Source organism: Actinia tenebrosa, unplaced genomic scaffold (genome assembly GCF_029948245.1).
Source record: "Actinia tenebrosa isolate PJP-AT-01 unplaced genomic scaffold, QUT_ActTen_1.0 PGA_scaffold0__85_contigs__length_37466705, whole genome shotgun sequence".
Lineage (NCBI taxonomy): Eukaryota > Metazoa > Cnidaria > Anthozoa > Actiniaria > Actiniidae > Actinia > Actinia tenebrosa.
The window spans coordinates 36,618,981-36,638,608 of NW_028292569.1; the positions used below are offsets into that span (position 1 = coordinate 36,618,981).

The window sequence follows — 19,628 nt, forward strand, 5'->3', positions numbered from 1 at the left end:
TTCTCTCGGACACCCAATCTGGAGCGATGATGAAATACCCACGATCCCTTGCAGTGGTATGGCTAAAGAAGGAGTTTTCATGCATGTAGTCAAAGTCTTCATAGCTTGGGTAGGTGTGGGTGGGGTCAACAAGTGGTCGTAAAAGATGCCTTAAGAAGACAAGTTTCTGGTCAAGCAAGTTTTATTTACAATGTTTCCATACAAAATAAGACTTGTTCTTATACATTCTCTCTTACACCATGTTTACAGAAATTAGGTTGTGAAAATGGCAGTGACAAGATTTTGCTTAAACATGAATTAGTGCAAAGTCTTTTGTACTATTTTTTTTTTTTGTTGTTGCAATTTTTACCGGCGTTTGCATTGCTACGCGGCCACCCCAGACAAAAATCGCCATTTACACGCGTGTGTGATTCAAAAGGCGCCAAAACTTCGGTCGATTGTTTACAAGTATTATGAGCCACACTCACCGGGCCTATCCTGGCCGATCCAAACGCGCGTAAATGCGTCAACGTGTTTGATTGACGGCAGTCTATTGCAAAGTGCACGTCTTGATTTTTGTCTGGGGTGGTCGCGTAGCAATGCAAACGCCGGTAATCTGACTGACAAATATCAAATATGAAAAATAGGGGGCCTAAAAGTAATCAAACAAGCAAAATGCAACCGGAATTCAAAACTATGAAAGTGGGGACTGAGCTGGGCTCTAGCCCCTCATCTCTACTGCCTATGCCCTAATAGAAAAATACAAACAACAAAGAGATTTCCACTATTCTTACCCTTCCACAGTCTTCAAGCGGAAGACTGAAAAGGAGTCTCGTGCCCAAACTCTGTTTGTTTCTGTCTAGCCTATAATATTTTAGATTTACCCTCTGATGATGGAGGTCATGGAAGATGAATAAAATGATTATGCAGTAGTGTTTGGCCTCACTTGATAACGTAATTAGTTTCTGCCTATACTAGTATATGGAGTGTAGCATTGAAGCTGGGCCACATTTATTATGGCATCAAATATTAGTAGCATCTAATATTCGAAAGCATTATTAAAATATTACGCATGCTTTAAATTTTGATATTTCAAAAATAGCTTTTCAATAGCGGAGTTTGGGCTGCCTGTGGCACAATGCACACACTCGGCTTGGTCACCACAAACAGCCGACAAACAGGAAGACGCTACTCGGCGTTTCCACGAAATCGTGCTATCAAAGTTTTATTTCTCTTGACTATTCGATCTTTTTAGTTGTTCAATCCTAGTTTTTATAGTAGATAGTAGTGGAATTGGGAAATTGAAACTATCTTAGCTTGATCGTTCTTAAGAATCTTGCACTTAAAAGGTAGTTCCACATTATGTCTGCAAGAAGACGTACTTTCACTTTCTATTCCTCCATATCATGATGGTTTCTACGTACTGTAAACGCTTCATGGACTCTAACGCAATGTCGAATGGATAAGACTAATCGAAGAATTTCCAAAGGAAGCTCATAACTGAGACCAAATATTCGCAAAAGACACCTATTTCCCTCCATTTCCAATCTCCGGCAACATGGCGACGAATAGCGGTAAGTTCTATAACTTGCTGACCAGGTATCTTATTTGCAGCCTGTGATTCACGCCTATATAGCAATGTTTAAAGAAATCAGTGTCTTTCGCAAATGTTCAGTTATTCGTTCGATACCAAAAAGGATGTTAGTAGAAGGGGGGAACCTTGCCACAAGTCTAGCGCTGTTATTTTTCAATGAAATTCAGAGCGTATGAATGTCCCGCCAGCAAATAATGAAAATCTTAGAGAGAACTTAAATTAGAAAGTTTGGGAGACCTGATTGCTGGGAGCCATTTGAACATCTAAAATAGAAGTATTTTTTACCATTTTCAGAAATGGTGATGGCCTTTAGGAAGCATTTTTATTTGTTTGTGATACTTGTGTATGTAAGGCTGCATCATTGTATATGCCGGAGGGGGAGGGGGGCGGTGGGAGGTGGATTTTATTTGTGAGTTTTAATTATTTAAAGTACATCAATATATTTTACTGCTTTAAAATAAAATAATCAGTATCTTTCATATTTCCTGATTATTTGGAATAACACTTATGTGCCTCCTTTAGTAAACAGTGTATTTGACAAAAATGAAAATTTTTACCTGCTCCACCCTCCTCTAGGCATACATAATGAATGCAGCCTAAATTGAAAATTGAAATTGAAGAAAAAAAAATTATGGAAATATTTTCTCTGCATACAACTCTCAACTCACATAATGTACATTCAATATTCTATGTTTATACAACTCTCAACTCACATGTGGTTAATGTGGAGGGAGGAAAACTGAAGAACCAATGCAGAGAAAAATATGGCAATGGAGAAAACAACACATCAATGAGCCTACAATGGGGCCTCAATTAATTCTTTTTATCCAGATGACTGATTAAATCATTCATTTTACTGCTTGCAGGCATTCCTATTAAAGAGTTACAAGAGAACCTCATCGCACTAAAGGAATTTTCACTATGTCTGGACAGGGTATTCAAGTCCATACCCTACTGGTCTCATTTGGCTTTTGTCCTGAAGATTGATAACTGTGTGATACGCCAATGTGAACTTTACCTGGAGGAAAGCCCAACTATCAAGCTCTTTGAATATCTTTGGACAACAAAAAAGCAAGAATTAACAATAAAAGACCTTAAAGATGCATTAAAAGCAATACAAAGAGTTGATATCTATATCAAGATTGACAAAAGTAAGTGATCAAATTGGTCAAATTCCACAAAATAATGCCGTTGCACATAAAGAATTACAAATAAGGATAAATTTATATATTAATTTTTGTTAATATCTAAACCCATCATATCGATCCTCAAAGGAGCAGAGAGGAACGGATCAGGGAGGAGGGTTGAGAAACAATGGAAAATTTAGTGAGAAGGGACAACTAGCAGAAAAAGGGGAAAAGGAGGAAATTTTTAAAGATTTTTGTTTATTTGCAAAAGGAGAAATGGCAGAAAGATTTGGGAGGAAGGAGAATAATTGCATTTATAAACAAGCAAGAGGGAGAATATTTAAATGCTTTCTCCTCCAGCCCACTGTCAAAGAACCATGAAGAAAAGAGTGCCATCTTTGTAACCATCTTCTAAAAATGGATAAAGTTTATGAAAAGTTTGATCTAATTACCTTTTTTGTAGGTCAACCTTAATGGCTTTGGTGGCTCAACTCTGTGTAATACTAAGATGTAATAAAAGTATATTTAAGGTGGCTTGATTGGATAATTTCGGCGCGCTACCATTCAACTTTCGAAGCGCAACTTTGCAGATGCAAACAAATGATTAGAAAATAAAACTTTCCCAGGTTTTAAGAGAAGGATAGAATTTTTGAATGTATGGATGCACCATAAGTTAGTCTTATAATCCTCGATAAAGAAGATTTCTATGGAATAAAACCTTTTTAAAATGTTTTTGTAAATGTAGGATTCAGAGATGAAGACAAAGTGTCTGAAGTCATCACAGATTCATGCTCTGACATTATGGATGAGATTGCACAAGAACTTGATTCAGCAAGAAAGCCATTAGGCAACTGGGAAAAACTTGCTCAAAACTTGGGAGTTCCTCGTGATATTTATCAAAGGTTTGCAATGTACAGTGATTATAATCCAACTGTAGCATTGGTGCGATACCTTTACACAACCAGCAAGAAACCCATTCTTTTGAAGGACTTCATGGATTGTTTCCATAAGATGGGAAGGGAAGATGTTCTTAATAAAGTGAAGCAAATTATTAGAAAAGAAGGTGAGCATAAGATTAGATTAGGAAAAGTTCGTTATCTTATCATTATTTATTATTTATTTCAAAACAGCTCTTATTCCTCGTATGTATGACTTCAGGCAAAGTCATTCACTATCTGGACTGACTTTGGGACAGTAAATAATACATGTATCTGTGTATAAAAAGAATTCTATAATTCATTTCTTTATCAGATATGAAGGACTTAAATGCAAGTGAGGTCTTGAAAGTGGGTTCAGATGATCTTCAGGTGATTGCAGTCTTACTGAATAAAGATATTCAAGGTGGTGTTCAGGGATGGAGACAACTTGGCAATTATTTCAATGTTGACTCTTCCATAATGGATGGCTTGGAGCCACCCAAAGACAAGGAAGTTCACAGTCCAACTGCAAAAGTTATCAGCTGGTTGACAGCAGCTAGACCATCCACTACCATTGATGATGTGGCTAAGGCACTGGAGAAAAATCAAACGTTACGATGCTTTGAGGATCTTGAGGTCTCATTTTGATATTGGTAAGTTGATATGTGTAAGTAGGCTCTAGGAATACCTACAAGAAGCTAAAATTAGAAAGTTTTTTTAATTATATCTTGCTCAGTAACATTAATTAAGGCCTAAATTCAAACATGTATTTATAGTTTTCAATTCTGCCCAAATCCATTAAAAAGTAAAGAGGGTAAAATTTAAAATATGAAATTAACATTTAATTTTAGTTATCAAACTTTCCAAGGCAAAAGAATTTGCTTCCAGTTGCACAATTTGTCAATGTTATAAACAACTACTGACATAAAATCAACTGATATACAAAAATTCATGTCCCAAATTTAAGACTCCATAATTTTAAATCTGTAAGATAAAATTCCTTAAACCTCTGTGAATAGTTAGGTTGTACTTCCAAGATGAAGTTCCAGAATTTGATAAAGATTCTACAGTTTTGAAGAACGAGCTAAGAGTCTGGAGGATTTCCCCATGATGTGCATAAATTAATGCTGATTACTATGACAACCCAACACCCAAAATTTAATCCTTCACAAACTATGTCTTGTGATATCTTTAAGATCCGACTACTAAATTTTAGACCGTTTATTTGTTATTTGTTGATTTAAACATTTCCCTCATCTGTACAGAGATGCCTTGAAAAGTTTGATAGTTAAGATAACCTTTTAAATTGATCAATTATTGTGGTCCTTTATTTTTTATAAGATGTTTCATTTGATGAAAGCAATACAGTAGAGTTTGGTAATGTTCCCGACCTTCCACATGGCACTGGTGATGATGTTGAAAGAAAAAGTGCTACTCCACCTGACACACCAGAAGTGCCTCCTAAAGCACCAGACATGTTTAGTATTCAAGCTACAGAGCAGAGTAGTAGTAAGTATATGATATTGATAATCAGTTTCTGTCAAGTTTGATGGCAAATGTAAATTGGTAATAATTGCCATTGCCTTTTTGATAATAACAAAAAGCAGAAAGAGCAGAAAGCATCTCTGGCTCCATGGGTATGAGTAAACAAATGATAATGACAGCTTCTGTAACAGGCTATTGATATGTATTGTTACCTTAAACTTTTGAAAATGTTTAATTTTTGCCTAAAACTGGGTTGGTGATGGTCATGTTTTTTCTTTAATTGATTTATTGTGTTTTCATTTGAACCTAAAAAAAACTAGAATTAAAAGTCGAGAATCATTATGCTTTTATTGGTTTTTCATCTTTTAGCGAGAATTTTCCAATGTGACTTTCTCAAGTTTGGTTTACCATCAATCAGTAAGCATGAAATTATTGGTCGAGAGGAAGAAAAAAAGGAATTGATTACTAACCTGACAGATAAACAGATTGATATGGTTGTCCTACATGCCATCCCAGGATGTGGAAAGACAACATTGGTTGTCAGTGTTGCACATGACATTATTAAAGACCCACATCGTTACACTGTGGTGTATGTTGACTCCAAACACGTTTTCAGTCTAGAGGACTTGGCTTACAAGATCTTGACAACCTGTGGCATTACTTCTGCAAACCGTCCAATATCTCAGGTTATTGATTTGTTTTCTCACTCAAGCCAAGACTGTGTCCTCATCCTAGAGAACCTTGATCACATGTATCACTCAAAAGATACGAAAAACCAAGCATCTACCACCCAAACGGGATCAACGTCTGATCACGAATCTCTTTTTACTTTCAAGAAAGAAGAGTTCCAGTGCTTTCTAAAAAATGTCACCAGATCTGCACCACAACTAAAAGTGTTGGTGACAACCTGGGAACCACTTCAGTGTCTTAGCATTAAAGTCAAGCAAATGACATTGAACCTATTTGATCGAGAGCAATCGCTTGAGTTGATGAAACTACGAAGTGAGATACAAATAACAGACCAACCGGAATTAGTGGAGCCTATCATCGAGTACTGCGGTGGTATCCCTTTGTTGTTATGTGCTGCCGTGATATTTTTGAGTGACTCTGGTAGTGTAGAAGCCGCTTATAAGCAGTTTCATTCTTACCCGCTAGACGAACAGTTGGAATCTCTTTGCCCAGATTCCCTGCCAGACGAAGAGCGTCTTAACCACTGTCTGGGAAAATGTTTCGAAAGGATGAATGTGTGCTCTAGAGAGGTACTTGTTCTTCTGTCTGTGTTCCCAAATCTTTTTATTCTGAAGGAAGCACAACACATAGCAAAAGGAAGTAAAATAGATGAACTCCAACTTAAACGAGGTTTCCAGGCATTAAGGAAATATTATTTTCTCAATACCTATGACGTCAAAAGTGAGACATACGTTCTCCATCCAGCTATCAGGTCTTTTGGTATCTTGAAGGCAAGACAAGAAGAAGACCTGAAATCTGTGTTTGAGCCAGCGAGATGTAGATATATCTTCTACACATTTGACATCCTTTCTAAGATTGAAGAAGAATTCTTCAGCACACGGAGCATGGATGCCATTAAGAATTACAGATCACAAGATGAAAACATCAGGGAAATAGCTCGATGGTGCATCACAGACAGCAGTATAGATGTTAAAGTCAAGCAGTTTTGCATCCAGTCATTCATTCGTTCCCAGTTTGTCTTATTGAAGTTAATGAGATCGCATCTACTAAAGATGATTCTGCTTGAATTTGCACAAATTTCCCTAAAGAATGAAGACAAAAAGCTGTATTGTGAATGTCTGACACTGCGTGGTGCCAAGATTGTCTTTGGGTGTTTATGTACTCCTTACCTATGTCCCACTGCCCTGGAGGAAGCTGATATTTGCTTCTGCAAAGTTATCGAAGCTCTTGTTGAAGATGATGGCAAAGGGTCTCAGGAAACTGGAGAAAAGATTGATCACATTTACGAATCTAATGTCATATCTGATAAAGCGAAAGCTCAATTTCTCCTCAAATATGGCAAGTGTTTAGTAAGACTCGGATATAACGAACAGGGTTTTGATTCGATCAAGAAAGGAATTGACGTACGCGGATCAAAGATTTTATCCAATACAAAGAGTCGCGTCATGTTAGCAATGGGATATGAAGATCTTGCAGGTATGTAGATGTGGTGACACATGGCAGTAGCAAAGTAGCACTGGCTATTGTACACTCGTGACCCTCTGTTTAACGTCCCTAAGTGAGACGGGATATTTTACGTGGTCAGCCAAACCACAGCGAGGGATAAAGGCCCCTGAGTGTTGGTGCACTCGAATTTCGAAATAAGTCTTCAAAGCTAGTGTTGCAATACTAAATACAACACAATTAACTTATAAAAAATAAAAATAAATCACTTTATTTAATTGTCTAGTCGTTCTAGCGCTTTCGCGCTAATTGGGGACACTTTTCAATATTCTATGCACACAACGCTCACCTCACATGTCGATTTTTACGAACAAACTCAATTCACATGTGGCGACCGCAGGGCTCGAACTAGCGACCCGACCCGTTGGACTCACAGCGGTGAAAGACGACGCATTGGCCGCGAACGCCACCCATGCTACCCACAACTTATGGGGACGTAATAACCCCAGGAGATAACTAACTTAAGTACGGTTGAAAGTAATATATTTCTAACATAATGGCGTTTTCATTTTTATCTAGGAGCTTACAGTACCAAAAGAGAACATGTCAACGCAATTTCAATAAGAGAAAAACATGTCTTGCCTACATTTCGTAAAGAGCTTGGTATGCATCCCTTCACGGCCACAGCCCACAGTCAGCTTACCAGGAATTACCTTGAGCTGGGTGACTATGACAAGGCAGTTGAGGCTAACGAAATAGCATTGAGATACAGGAAAACCTTGTTAGGTGATCATCAAGATACGGCTCGTTCATTATTCGATCAAGGTGTTATTCTGTCTCAGCAAGGTAAGTCGATGTGTTCAGATAGTACGTTTACTTTACTTAGCGTTGTGTATATGACCATGTAAAGTATCATATGCGCAACTGGAAAACCGATGCAGACCTCTTATTTCTATCTATGTTCATTTTTCGCTAAACCAGTCAATCTTAAAACATATTTGACAACCATTGCTCCCCGTACAGGGATCACTACCTTCTATCACAGGGAGCCATTTAGATTAAAGTGAATGGTGAAAATGAAATCGGAAAAATTAAAAAATTATTCATTTTCTAAATTCGAAATCAATTATTTTTTGCGGATACGAAAATGTTTGCGTCCACACGCAGCGTATTCGAATCGTTTTCACCGTCCACACGTATCCGTTTTTGTAAAATTTGCGGATACAGACACAAAAATTTGCGGACACGTGTGGACGCAACCCGTATCCACAAAAAAAAATTTGCGGATACAAAAATTTCCGGATACGTGTGGACGAGGCCCAAGATACATAAGATACATAAGATCGACATTAGATACCATAGGGGAATTATATAGGAAAACAAAGGCGCGCGCGAAAAAAAATGTTCTAGTGCATTTTTTAATGATTTTTTTTTACTCTTTCGCATTACGGAGGACATTGTCTCGATCTCGAACTTTAAAAATGATTAATATTTTAATTTTTCGGATTTCATTTTACCATTCACTTTAATCTAAATTGGGATCCCTGTGCTTCTATACTTATATCTTTTTCGAGATGCGCGAGCGCTGACAAAAGTATCGAGTGCTCAGGCTCGAAAACGAGGCATTTTCGGGCAAGACTATTACGCGCGCTTTGGAAAACACAGAAACTTTGAACATTATGTTAACGAAGAAATACTTTGAAGTTTTTTTTATAGCTTATTTCAGACAAAATCTTTTCTTCAAGGGTCTTAGAAATCGCCTTTAACTCTATGGTTTCCAATGGTTTGTTATCAAACTTTCCGCGTCTGCGCCTGCGATATCTCAGAAATCGTCTATTTACAGATATTTATAACATACAACTCTCAACTCATATGTTGATTTTTACTTTGATGTTACAGCACAAGCAGAAGCTGACCCGTCGAATACGACATCGTTCTTTAAAAAAGCGTTGTCATATCTTCAAGAAGCGCTTGAAATACAAAAGCGCTCACTAGACACACCAGAAGAGACAGCTTTAACCTATCAAGAACTTGCGTTCGTGTTGACCCAGCTGGGAAGAGAGGAAGAAGCAGAACAACAAATGCACATGATAACAAAGTGTTTGAAAAAAAAAAGGACTACTCAGGATGATTTGCCGCGCTTCTCAAAGTCAACAAGCCAGGAGGATGATGTAATGGGTAGTACTGAAATTAAACGAGAACCTATCACACCTATTCCAAATGAAGGTTCCTCAACAGGATCTGATATTAGTGCACAAGTAAACAAATCATGGCTTATGAATGTAAAAGAGTTTTATGAAAAGAAGCTTGGTCTGAAGTCAGGTGATGAGATTGATGACTTTTTTGCTAGACATGAAAATTTCGCTTTGGATCATAAGCACGAGGTGCCTGCTTTAGATTTGGAAGAACTTATCAGAGAAATGAAACATTCTATTGGTGCAATAATTGCTAGAAATGTTAGTAATGTAAAAGTATGTGGAGGAACTTGTTTTAGGATTGGAACCAAGTATGTCATCACCAACAAGCATGTTCTTGATGACATAGATAAACAACGTATCAACTTGAGTAAGTGTTATGTTGATTTCAACTATGAAGAACAAGATCAACCTGGCTATTGTGTTGGTTTCGCACCTAATCCTGTGTTGGTCTCCTCTCCCAAGAAAAAGCTGGACTATGCCATTCTTGAGCTGTATTCAAATGGTGTTGAGGGTTTTCCTTCAAGTGTGACTGAGTTAGGTTATAATATTGCCCCACCTGGTCGTCAGCTTCAAGATGGAGAATATTTAACGTTCATTGGGCACCCTGGAGGACGTAGAAAGCAAATAGATGTCTCCTGTCCAATCAAGCTTGAACAAGATATTCAAAAATATCGACATCAACCTCAATTGTTTTGCAAGATTCAAAAAACCTACAAAAATCCAGATTATGCTAAATATGATGTAAGCACGTTCTTCAAAGGGTCTTCTGGATCTCCTGGGTTTTTGATGGAGGAAAAACTATTGATGGTTCTCCATAGGGGTGGGATTCCTTTTCAGGGAGCCAATCAGGGTCATGTATTAGAATTTGGCCCTTTGATGTCGTCTGTCGTTAAAGATGTTATGGATAAAATAAACAATGGTACAATTCAAAACGTGAAACTGGATGACATTTTTGATGGTTCGACTTCCTCAGAAGCTAACCGGCAGTGCTCAGAGCCAATGGACATTGATCAAGATCAAGTTCCTGGTTTATAGTAGTTCTAGTGTATATTGAACGTATCTCATAGCTGTCAAGTGACAGTGATCGAGTTTTACAACAAGCATGGATTCAAATGTTGACAAGGAGAAATTAAAGCGAGTTTGCTATATAGGAATGACACAAGAAAATCAATGTTTGTGGAGAAGAGGTTTGACTGAAAACCATTGAACGAACGATGAAATGATTAGACTTGCAAGAAAGTTCTGTTTTCTCAGGCGGTGAGTGATACTCGCAATCAATCAATCAACCAATAAACTTTATTTAAGGAGGGTGACACGTAACACTTTTCACTGACAAATCTGTGGCCCTCCTGCAGAGCATAACTACCGCTTCACTTCACTGACTTGGAACAAAATCGGTGTGCAAAAACTTTGTTGCTTGATTGTAACAACAGTTGTTGAACTCTATATAACTGCACAAAATGTTTTTTCGATTCTATTCCTGTATCGATGGAATTAAGCTTTTCAGTAATCAAACTACCACATGATGTTCTTATAATTACAGTGTCACCAGATGACTGGAGGATCCTATGTTAGTATTGAAACACAAAAGGTTGAAACTGCTGTCCAATGTTTCTGGATGCACTTAAATAAGTTGATGGACGCGATTCATTAGAGCGGTTTTCGTATGAGTGAGAACTTACAATACCTACACGGTACATCTTGCCGTAACATTGAACTGTCTTCCCATTTTTTTTTTTCAATACTACATCCAATCACAACTTGTAGTTACGGCCACGGTAAAATACGGTACGGCTACAGTTCGGCCACTCACACAAAAACCACTCTAGCGACCTTTTCATTGTGCTTAAGTTACATCCAAGTACTTTTGATAGTATCTGTATCATGCATAACTGTAAATACTATTTACCCGTTACTCCGTTTTTTGCCTAACATTTTAGATTTATTCGTTCTGTAGGGCCAATCGTAAACCGTTTTGCTCCACACCTTCGACAGTGTTTATAACATTTTATAATCCAGGCCTAAAAACCTTCCTCATCGACCCTACGGTCATACGTAGAATTTTTTTTAAGGCATGAAAGGGGGGACTGTAAAAATTGTCATACATACCAGGGGGACTCTCAATTTAAATTTGAAAATTTACATAGGTTGTTTGGAAAATTAAGTTGAGTCCTGGAGGGGGGGGGGGGGGGGCTGTAAAAAAAATAAGGTTTTTGAGGAGAAGTCTTCATCCCCCCACCCCCCCAACCCCTTCGGCATATTAAATGAACTTTCCCTTACTGGATCGAAGTCGTTCAATCATAGCTGTAAAAGGAAGAGTATCAGCCAGCATTCTGTTGTACGATGAAGACACTGCTTCTAAGTACGCTTAGCTGGAGTACAACCAAACGCTGCAAATACTTTATAGAGAAACTGTTTATACTTTTTAGAAACCAAACAACCACTCTTGAAATTCATATTTTCATTATTTGATTTACATATTTGTATATGATGTAGTTGTTTTGAGCAGTTTTATTTCTTTTAATATTTTTATGTTATCATTTTTTTTTGTATAATTTCATAGGCTAGTTTTTATAGTTTTATAAGATCGTCGCGATATTTAAGCCATATTTATTACTATTATTTGTCTATCACCATTTCAAATGGCATAACGCATATCATCGGGAATCTTTGTTTATTATATACTAAAATGGTTGTTTGACAACATTTAATTGTTCTGTCTTTTAATAAAAGTTTTATTGGTCTCATTGAGGTGCGTCACCCACTAAAACGACGTGACTTTCCATAAGTCGTTAAAATTTCAGTGTCTTAATGTATCCTTTAGATGGGCACCATTGTTTGTCTGATGAAAATATGAGAGTGAAGCTAAATAAGACTTAGTCCTTAATGCAACACGTCACGCCCTAGAGTTATTTGAATAAAGTATTCATGATAAAGTAATTAACATATTTACTTAAAGTTGTGGCATTTGATGCCTTGTTAAATAAACATGTAATTAATCAGAATGGTTGTGTTGAATTTTTTATAACTAAATAAGGCGAGGATATTGAAAGCTTTAGAAGTAAAGTCTTGAAAAGTTCCTTTAGTCGAGAGGAATGGTGAGATTAACAGTGCTGCTTGAGCACAGGACAAGTGTTGGATTATATCTTTCTATGCTAGCATAGGATGGTCAGTGCGATGCTATCATCCGTTGCTGTGGTGGGATCCCTTTGTTGCTATGTGCTGCTGTGGTGGTCGCAACTGAGCTTGGTAGTGTCGAAGCTGGGGGTAAAAAATTGTCCTGCAGCCTACCAGGTAAGCAGTTGGAAATTCTTTCTCCACGTTTTCCCTCGGTTTCTTATTAAAGGTGGGCAGTGCTTAGTAAGATACGGACACAAAGAAGTTGGCTTTGATTATATCAAGAAAGGAATCAAGATTCGCCCACGATGTTACAAGGAATCTAATCCGAGCAGTAGGAAATGTCTTGTCATGTTGGCTGTTGGCTGCAATGATTTTGCAGGTATGATGTATATGACAAATCAACAATTGATGTCCTGATTTGCCTGGCATTTGTGTAAGGATTAGAGAATGGCGGGTCCCCGTGAAGAAAGGGATGGAAAATGAAGGGAGAAAATCCTTAGAGGATTCTATCTAAAAGTGCTAAAAATGGAAAGATACAGTTGCACATAATGAAATGCATAGATAAGGGCAGGCTTCTCCCACTTCACCCTAGCTACAAGTCTTGTTGCTACTGAATCCTAATCCATTATGATGTCTCATATTTCATCACATTGAATTAATGCACTGTTTATTAGTCCATAGTTAATATTGATTATTTTCTTTACAAGCCGCTTACACTTTTGAGAGACAGCACACTGATGCAGTATGGCTTCGAGAGCAGATAGTGTTGCCGATTTACGTGAAAGAACTTGGTATGCATCCCTTCACGGCCACAGCCCACAGTCGGCTTGCCAGGTACTACCTTGAGCTGGGTGATAATGACAAGGCAGTTAAGGCTAACGAAATAGCATTGAGATACAGGAAAACCTTGTTAGGTGATCATCAAGATACGGCTCGTTCATTATTCGATCAAGGTGTTATTCTGTCTCAGCAAGGTAAGTGTAAAGTCTTTTCAGTGAGGTTTAGATCTGTTTACATCTGGGAAGTTGAAAAGTAGCCATTCCGAGTTTGAGGGGGAAACTGGGTCGAGTTTGTAATACATACGCCATCTTGGGGATATGTCCCCTATAACAGCCCCACATGGCACCGTAATGCCAACTTGACATGGATTTTTCGTCAAGACCTCGGGATGGCTTCGGGATAGCCTCGGGATGGCTAATGAGTATTTGACTGCCCTTCATTTTTCTCTCTGCGCAGCTTCCATGTCTTCAGAACCCATAATCGAGAAATACGAAGAAGTGCTGGTGTACTTAGATGAAGCGCTCCAAATGCAACAGCAAGTCCTGGATTCACCAGAAGAAACATTAAAAACACTGCAGGAAATGGTGTTTGTGTTGAATGCCTTGGGTAGAACAGAGGACGAGGAAAATCGACGGGTACAAATGTCAGAATATTTCAAGAAAATCCAGGAAGATTTTCGTCCAAGGGACGTATGATTATGATTATGATTATGATTTATGATTTATATAGCGCCCTTTAATATGTGGATATAATCAAAGGCGCTTTACATGGAGTTGTGAATGACAGATTGCTTTATGCAATTTACAAGCATGAGAGATGGTTAGTATGAAGTGTAGGCACTGAGTTTGGTCACTGCCAGGGTTTCTTTTTACGTCCTCAGTGGTTCTTTTATGTCCCCCATTTTTACTGTAGGTTAGGAAGGGTTAGGAGACAGGGCCTACGGTTTAAAGTCCTTGTCCGAGAAGACTTGAAGGTCTAACCATTTGAAGATATTATTACAAAGGCAGCACCTTCTCCTCAGTTATTTTAAGACCCTGAGTGTTGGTCCGGCCGAGGCTTGAAACACGACCTCCCGCACAACAGACCGACGCTCTTACCAACTGAGCTAACCGGGTGGCGGTTATGAACTACGTATGAACTACTTTACAATTAATTTTCTGTTTCATATTGATGGTTTTAACAGCCGCCATGTTGGATGAATTGAACAAAAGATTCGTCATCAGTCTCCTTTGTTATATCATCCAATATGGCCGCCGTGTCTTTTGTTATTTCATTCCTCATGGGAATAATTCAAAACCATTAATAATCGTTGTTCTGACACTGAGTGAAGTTGAAATGATATATATTTTCATCTATCATTTCAAGTTCACACGTTATCGAGGATTAGCTGAATCACGGTTCACAGATCAAAGATCAATTAGCCAATCACAGGCGAGATAGTGAGTAATGATGTTCGAGTGTAGTTTCTGTGTTAGTCCCGTGTAACCACGCCTCTTGTGGGCGATAAATTATTCGCGTAGATCATCATACTCCATCAGGAGAAAAAACGATACGCGTTAAATTTTCTAATGTATCATAGCTCTTTTTTAATTGTCAAAACACTAATGTATATTAGACTTTTAGAAAGTTTAGTAATTAGTTATTCCTAATCCTTGGAGTAGACTTTTTATTTATTCGGTGGCCAACTTTTCCTTGAGCAAACAATGGTTGGACCCCCGCCGTAATCATATCATCTTCATGATTTTTCTATCTTTCTTTCCAACCAGCATTGAAGAGGCCACCTATAGCTGTCGTGAACCCTAACAGTAATAGAGTGAACGATGCACAAAGATGCAGTCTAGTGACTCTAAATCAAATCTTACAAGCTAATTAAGCATCCAAGAATTACAATAATACTTTAACATCATAAATGTTTATTAAATAACTCGCAAATAATGAACCATTAATACGTAATAGTACGTAATTAATTAAATAGATAAAACTTAATGTCCATATCATTTTTATAATCTATTCACTAGGCACTGAATGAAGATTCTTAATCAAACTAGAAAAATAGAGTTTTATAGAATAAAAAAAAGCAGTATTAGATTCGATTATCGATTGAATTCTTAACGACAAACGATGAACTGCACCCGTTGCTCTCCCAACTTTGATTATTATTTTTTTAGTCTATCTTAAATAAAAACAAAAGAAAAGATTAAGCCATCTTCAGTTATTCTAGAATGGTAACAACCTTTCACACAGTAAAAAATCAATTTAGTTGTAAATTTCTAGAATGTCAAAATGTCCACTGTACAAATAATATCCGTATACTAGCCTCTGTCTAGTGTATCATCATCATCATCATCATCATCACCATCATCACCACCATCATCATCATCATCATCACCACCATCACCACCAAGTAGTATAGGGGATGGGGGTTCCAGCGCAACGACCACCGGAGGATTACCCGTCTAAAGTACCCCCCTCGATTCGTACCGCGATTACCCGCATCCCGTGTTTATGTAAAATATGTTAGTCTATATATGGAGTGCGAAGATTGTAAAAAGTTCACCAATGACTTCTGTATAATTTGTCTAAGATCCAAAGTTAACATACCTAAGCCCAAGGGTTTCTGGTGTTGTGGTAAGAAAATGCAAATAGAAGACGACACGTCAGCACAGTGTTACGAATGTGGTAAGAATATTCGTAATGCCGTACCAAATGCTACCAGAGAGCAGTATTACGCCAATGGAGGTCGTAAGAAGACCCCATACAAAAGAATAAAATACTTTAGGGACTGGATGAGTCATATCCAAGGTTATCTACCGGTATATTTAAACAACGAAGTAAAGAAGAAAATCATAGACCACTTAGAAGAGCCAACCCCACAAAGCCTACGGAAAGCGTTGAAAAAATTAAAGCTAGGGAAATATTACAAAGACATCTCTTACATTTTGTCTGAAATTACCGGTAAGTCTATTCCTGAGGTTTCTGATATGACAAAAGCCGAGTGGATGTTTTGTCGGCTGGATAAGGATATTCCTTATTATCCTGACGTAATTTACGAAATATTTTACAAAATTGACCCCAACCACCCCCTGTTAGGATGGATTCCGAGGCGACAATAACATATTACGCGTAATTCATACGATGAATTTATATTACGCGTAATAATTCGCCAAATAATTCATATTACGCGTAATAATTCGCCAAATAATTCATATTACGCGTAATAATTCACTGAATTCATATTACGCGTAATTTCTAGACTGACGTTCGATATGTAAATAGAATCCCGTCACGCTCTTTTCAAAGCAGATGTTTACTGAGCAAGCTTTCTTTGAAGCTCTTCTTTTGCCTCCTGGTAGATCTTTTTGCGAGATTCCTCGGAAAGATCTTTTACGACTGTTTTTTTATTCCTTATGTCCGTCTTTAGTTTCTCGTATTTGTCTTCTTCGGCCAGAATAAGCGAGAATTCTACGTCGTCTATCTTTCTGTCACGCAGAGCCTTTGAGACAAGATCGGTAATAGTATTTACTTTAGCCCTTGACAAAGCTATTGTCGTGTCGTGCTTGGATATTTTGCTTGACAACTGTTTCATAATGCCCGTAGCAACAGCAGAAATAATACCACAGGCTGCCCCAACGCCGGCCAAAGGAACGCCAACGACTATTCCAGGTCCAGTAAGCGAAGTAGCAACGCCGGTGCCTGTTAACGCCACGGACATGGATCCTGAGGTTATCGCAATCTTATGTAGCGTACTCCGGGCTCTGACGTACTTTTTTCGGACTTTTTCGTAGTGTTTTGCTTGTCCTTCCAAGTAAGCCAGGATTAAGTTCGCTTTATTCAGACGAAAGTTTTCGGCGTTTAGTTCGTTAGGTGTAGTATAGGGAACATCTGGATACAACTTAGGTGCTGATGGTATAACATCCATTATATATACTAATGTACGACGCTTTTGGGAATGATATTGAGGAGCAGCCACATCATGACAACCGGGACTATGCCAACTGGAGAGCATTTAGGAAGATGTTTCCGCATGCGGATGCTAGTAAGTTTGAAAGGAGACCCGATGGGATTTACTATAACGGCTCCAGGATGTACAGCAATGAGGATTTGGAGCCAAAGAACCCAAAACCCGAGCATAAAGAAAGGCAGCCTAATTTTCCAGAGAATTTATTACCGTCAACCCAGAATTACCCATTTTACAACAACAAAGGCAGCGCAAATAACTTTGCTAAGATGGTTACCTCCTTAGAAATCCCCGTGGGTTCTACGACTTTCAAAATAAAAGTCAGAGACATCTTTAGAGAAACTGCCATGAAACATACCTCAGGGAAAGAATCCAGAGAATGGTTATCAGGCCCCAACATGCGGTATTGGCCGCAGCAGTTAAACTTTGCTGTCTGGGCTGCTACTAAAGGATGTGGTATAGCCGCGGACATGTTCCATATTCCTTTCCTGCGATTTCATATTGCTTTTACTATTCGTAGGATATTGTTTGAGTTAGGAGCGCCGCTTCCTAGTGACACTATCTTTAACCCGAAGGATAACAAATATGACAAAGTCGCATGGGAGCGATTAAGGAATGAGTTTAAGCTTACCAACCCTGATTTTCGCAACAAAGAGGGTGCCGCCCATGGTTTAGGAGAGACTTACACCTATGCTTCGTATGTTGGAGCCAGCATAGAAACGCCGGGCATGGGGTATCCCAGTTCCTACGAATTCTCGGACTTAGGAGGCAGCGGAACAAAGGGTAATCTAATTTACTTCATAGAAAGCAAAGAGAAATATCCTTGGGCGCCTTTCTTTGCCGCAAAGGGCATTGGACTGAAAAACCTAGCAAGGATTAATCGAAGCATCGAAGCCTTTGTTTACTGCATTCTAGGAGCCCAGGTTAGCACTCGCAGCCCCATCGTAGATGCCAGTGGTGCGTCACAGGAAACGCAACAAGTATTCCTTGTCCTCTTTGAAAGCGCTGTTATCGAGAATGAGATTTCTAAGTCGGTGCAGAGATATCAACTTGCAGTGCAGCAGTCTAAAGTGCGGCTAGATTACGCTTTGAGTCCTGGTTGTTGGTTAATGCCAAGTAATTTGGTCATCAACACTAATTCCGTTGTGGGTTACAACAACAAGCTGCAGCGAGCTACTAAGGATATGAAGTTTGGGGTGAATGACGTGAACTCTGACACTCTTAGGAACATTCCTCACTTCGTAGAGAAGCCAAAAAAGGAACACGCAGAAAAACCCGAACCAAAGAAGAAGCCCCAAAAGAAGGTTATGCCAACCATACCCGAGGAATATGACCATAACTTATTAAAAGCCAGCTTAGCAGCTGCGGGCGTTGGTCTGAGTTATTATATATGGCGATGAACAACCCCTACGTAGCTGGAGTAGATTGTGTTTATACGACTTACACAGGCGAGAAAAAATACACCCAGGCATCTTGGGTTGATGTCACGGGCATGTCCGTGAATTTGAACTACTCAGGAAAGAAGTTAATCCTTTGTAGTATTTGCATTGGCACGAGCAGCCATGCCAACGTGGGCTTTAGGTTCCTGGATGAGAATGGCATACTGCAGCCTATGCGCGCGAAGACGAGCAACAGGGAGCCTGTACATTTTTCCGTAGAGCCCAACCCAGCCAGCGAGGAAAATCTATCGGTTTGGACTTTTCACATGGTCGCCGATTGCCATGGGAAGGTAAAGCTGCAAATACGCGTAGACGATTCTGGGAGCGTTTGCGTGAATGGCATAGAAAATCAAAGAGACACGGCTTATAACCACAAGACCATTAGCACTTTTACGGTGCTTAGTCTCTAGAAGCAAACTATGTTTGCTGAAATATATGAACCCACATGTAAAGGAAGATTGGTTTCTTTATTACTTAGAGGAGAAGGAGTACGTAAATGATGAATGGTTTGACACTGATCTTTGGGTGAAGGTTGGAGGCGTGGGATTACTTGTGTGTACTATTAGCCTTAATACGGGGTATTCGTGCAATGCTGGGTTTAGGATCGTTGATGAGAATGACCATCCATTACTGCCTTACAGAAAAAAAATTAACAATAGGAACCCAGTTCATTTTTCCTCTGAGCCCCCTCCAGTAAGCGGAGAAGATCAAAGGCCGGCGACTTTTCATATGATAGCCAATTGCCAATATGCAAAGCTGCAAATTCGTCCCAGCGATGGAGGTAAGACCATAGCAACTCGTGGTCGCATAGGAATAAATACTGTGGGGCCTTCTCCACCGGATGCTATTTGGAATCATAAGCCCATTAGCACCATGACCGCCATACCACTAGTTCCGC

General features: G+C 38.8%; 2 protein-coding genes across 2 annotated transcripts; both read left to right on the top strand.

Moving 5' to 3' along the window:
- The first annotated feature begins 1,147 nt into the window (after positions 1-1,147).
- LOC148914204 (uncharacterized) lies at positions 1,148-11,175 on the top strand. The gene is made up of 8 exons (XM_089026609.1): positions 1,148-1,553; positions 2,440-2,724; positions 3,446-3,763; positions 3,952-4,263; positions 4,959-5,126; positions 5,472-7,268; positions 7,815-8,081; positions 9,135-11,175. Exons 1-8 carry the CDS (start codon positions 1,538-1,540, stop codon positions 10,466-10,468), a joined length of 4,497 nt encoding a protein of 1,498 aa, XP_088882735.1. The 5' UTR covers positions 1,148-1,537; the 3' UTR covers positions 10,469-11,175.
- A 1,307-nt stretch (positions 11,176-12,482) lies between these two features.
- LOC148914205 (uncharacterized) lies at positions 12,483-14,449 on the top strand. Its single transcript, XM_089025633.1, has 3 exons — positions 12,483-12,932; positions 13,261-13,527; positions 13,790-14,449. The coding sequence occupies exons 1-3, from the start codon at positions 12,599-12,601 to the stop codon at positions 14,026-14,028; spliced, it is 840 nt and encodes a 279-aa protein (XP_088881759.1). The 5' UTR covers positions 12,483-12,598; the 3' UTR covers positions 14,029-14,449.
- Positions 14,450-19,628: the final 5,179 nt, after the last annotated feature.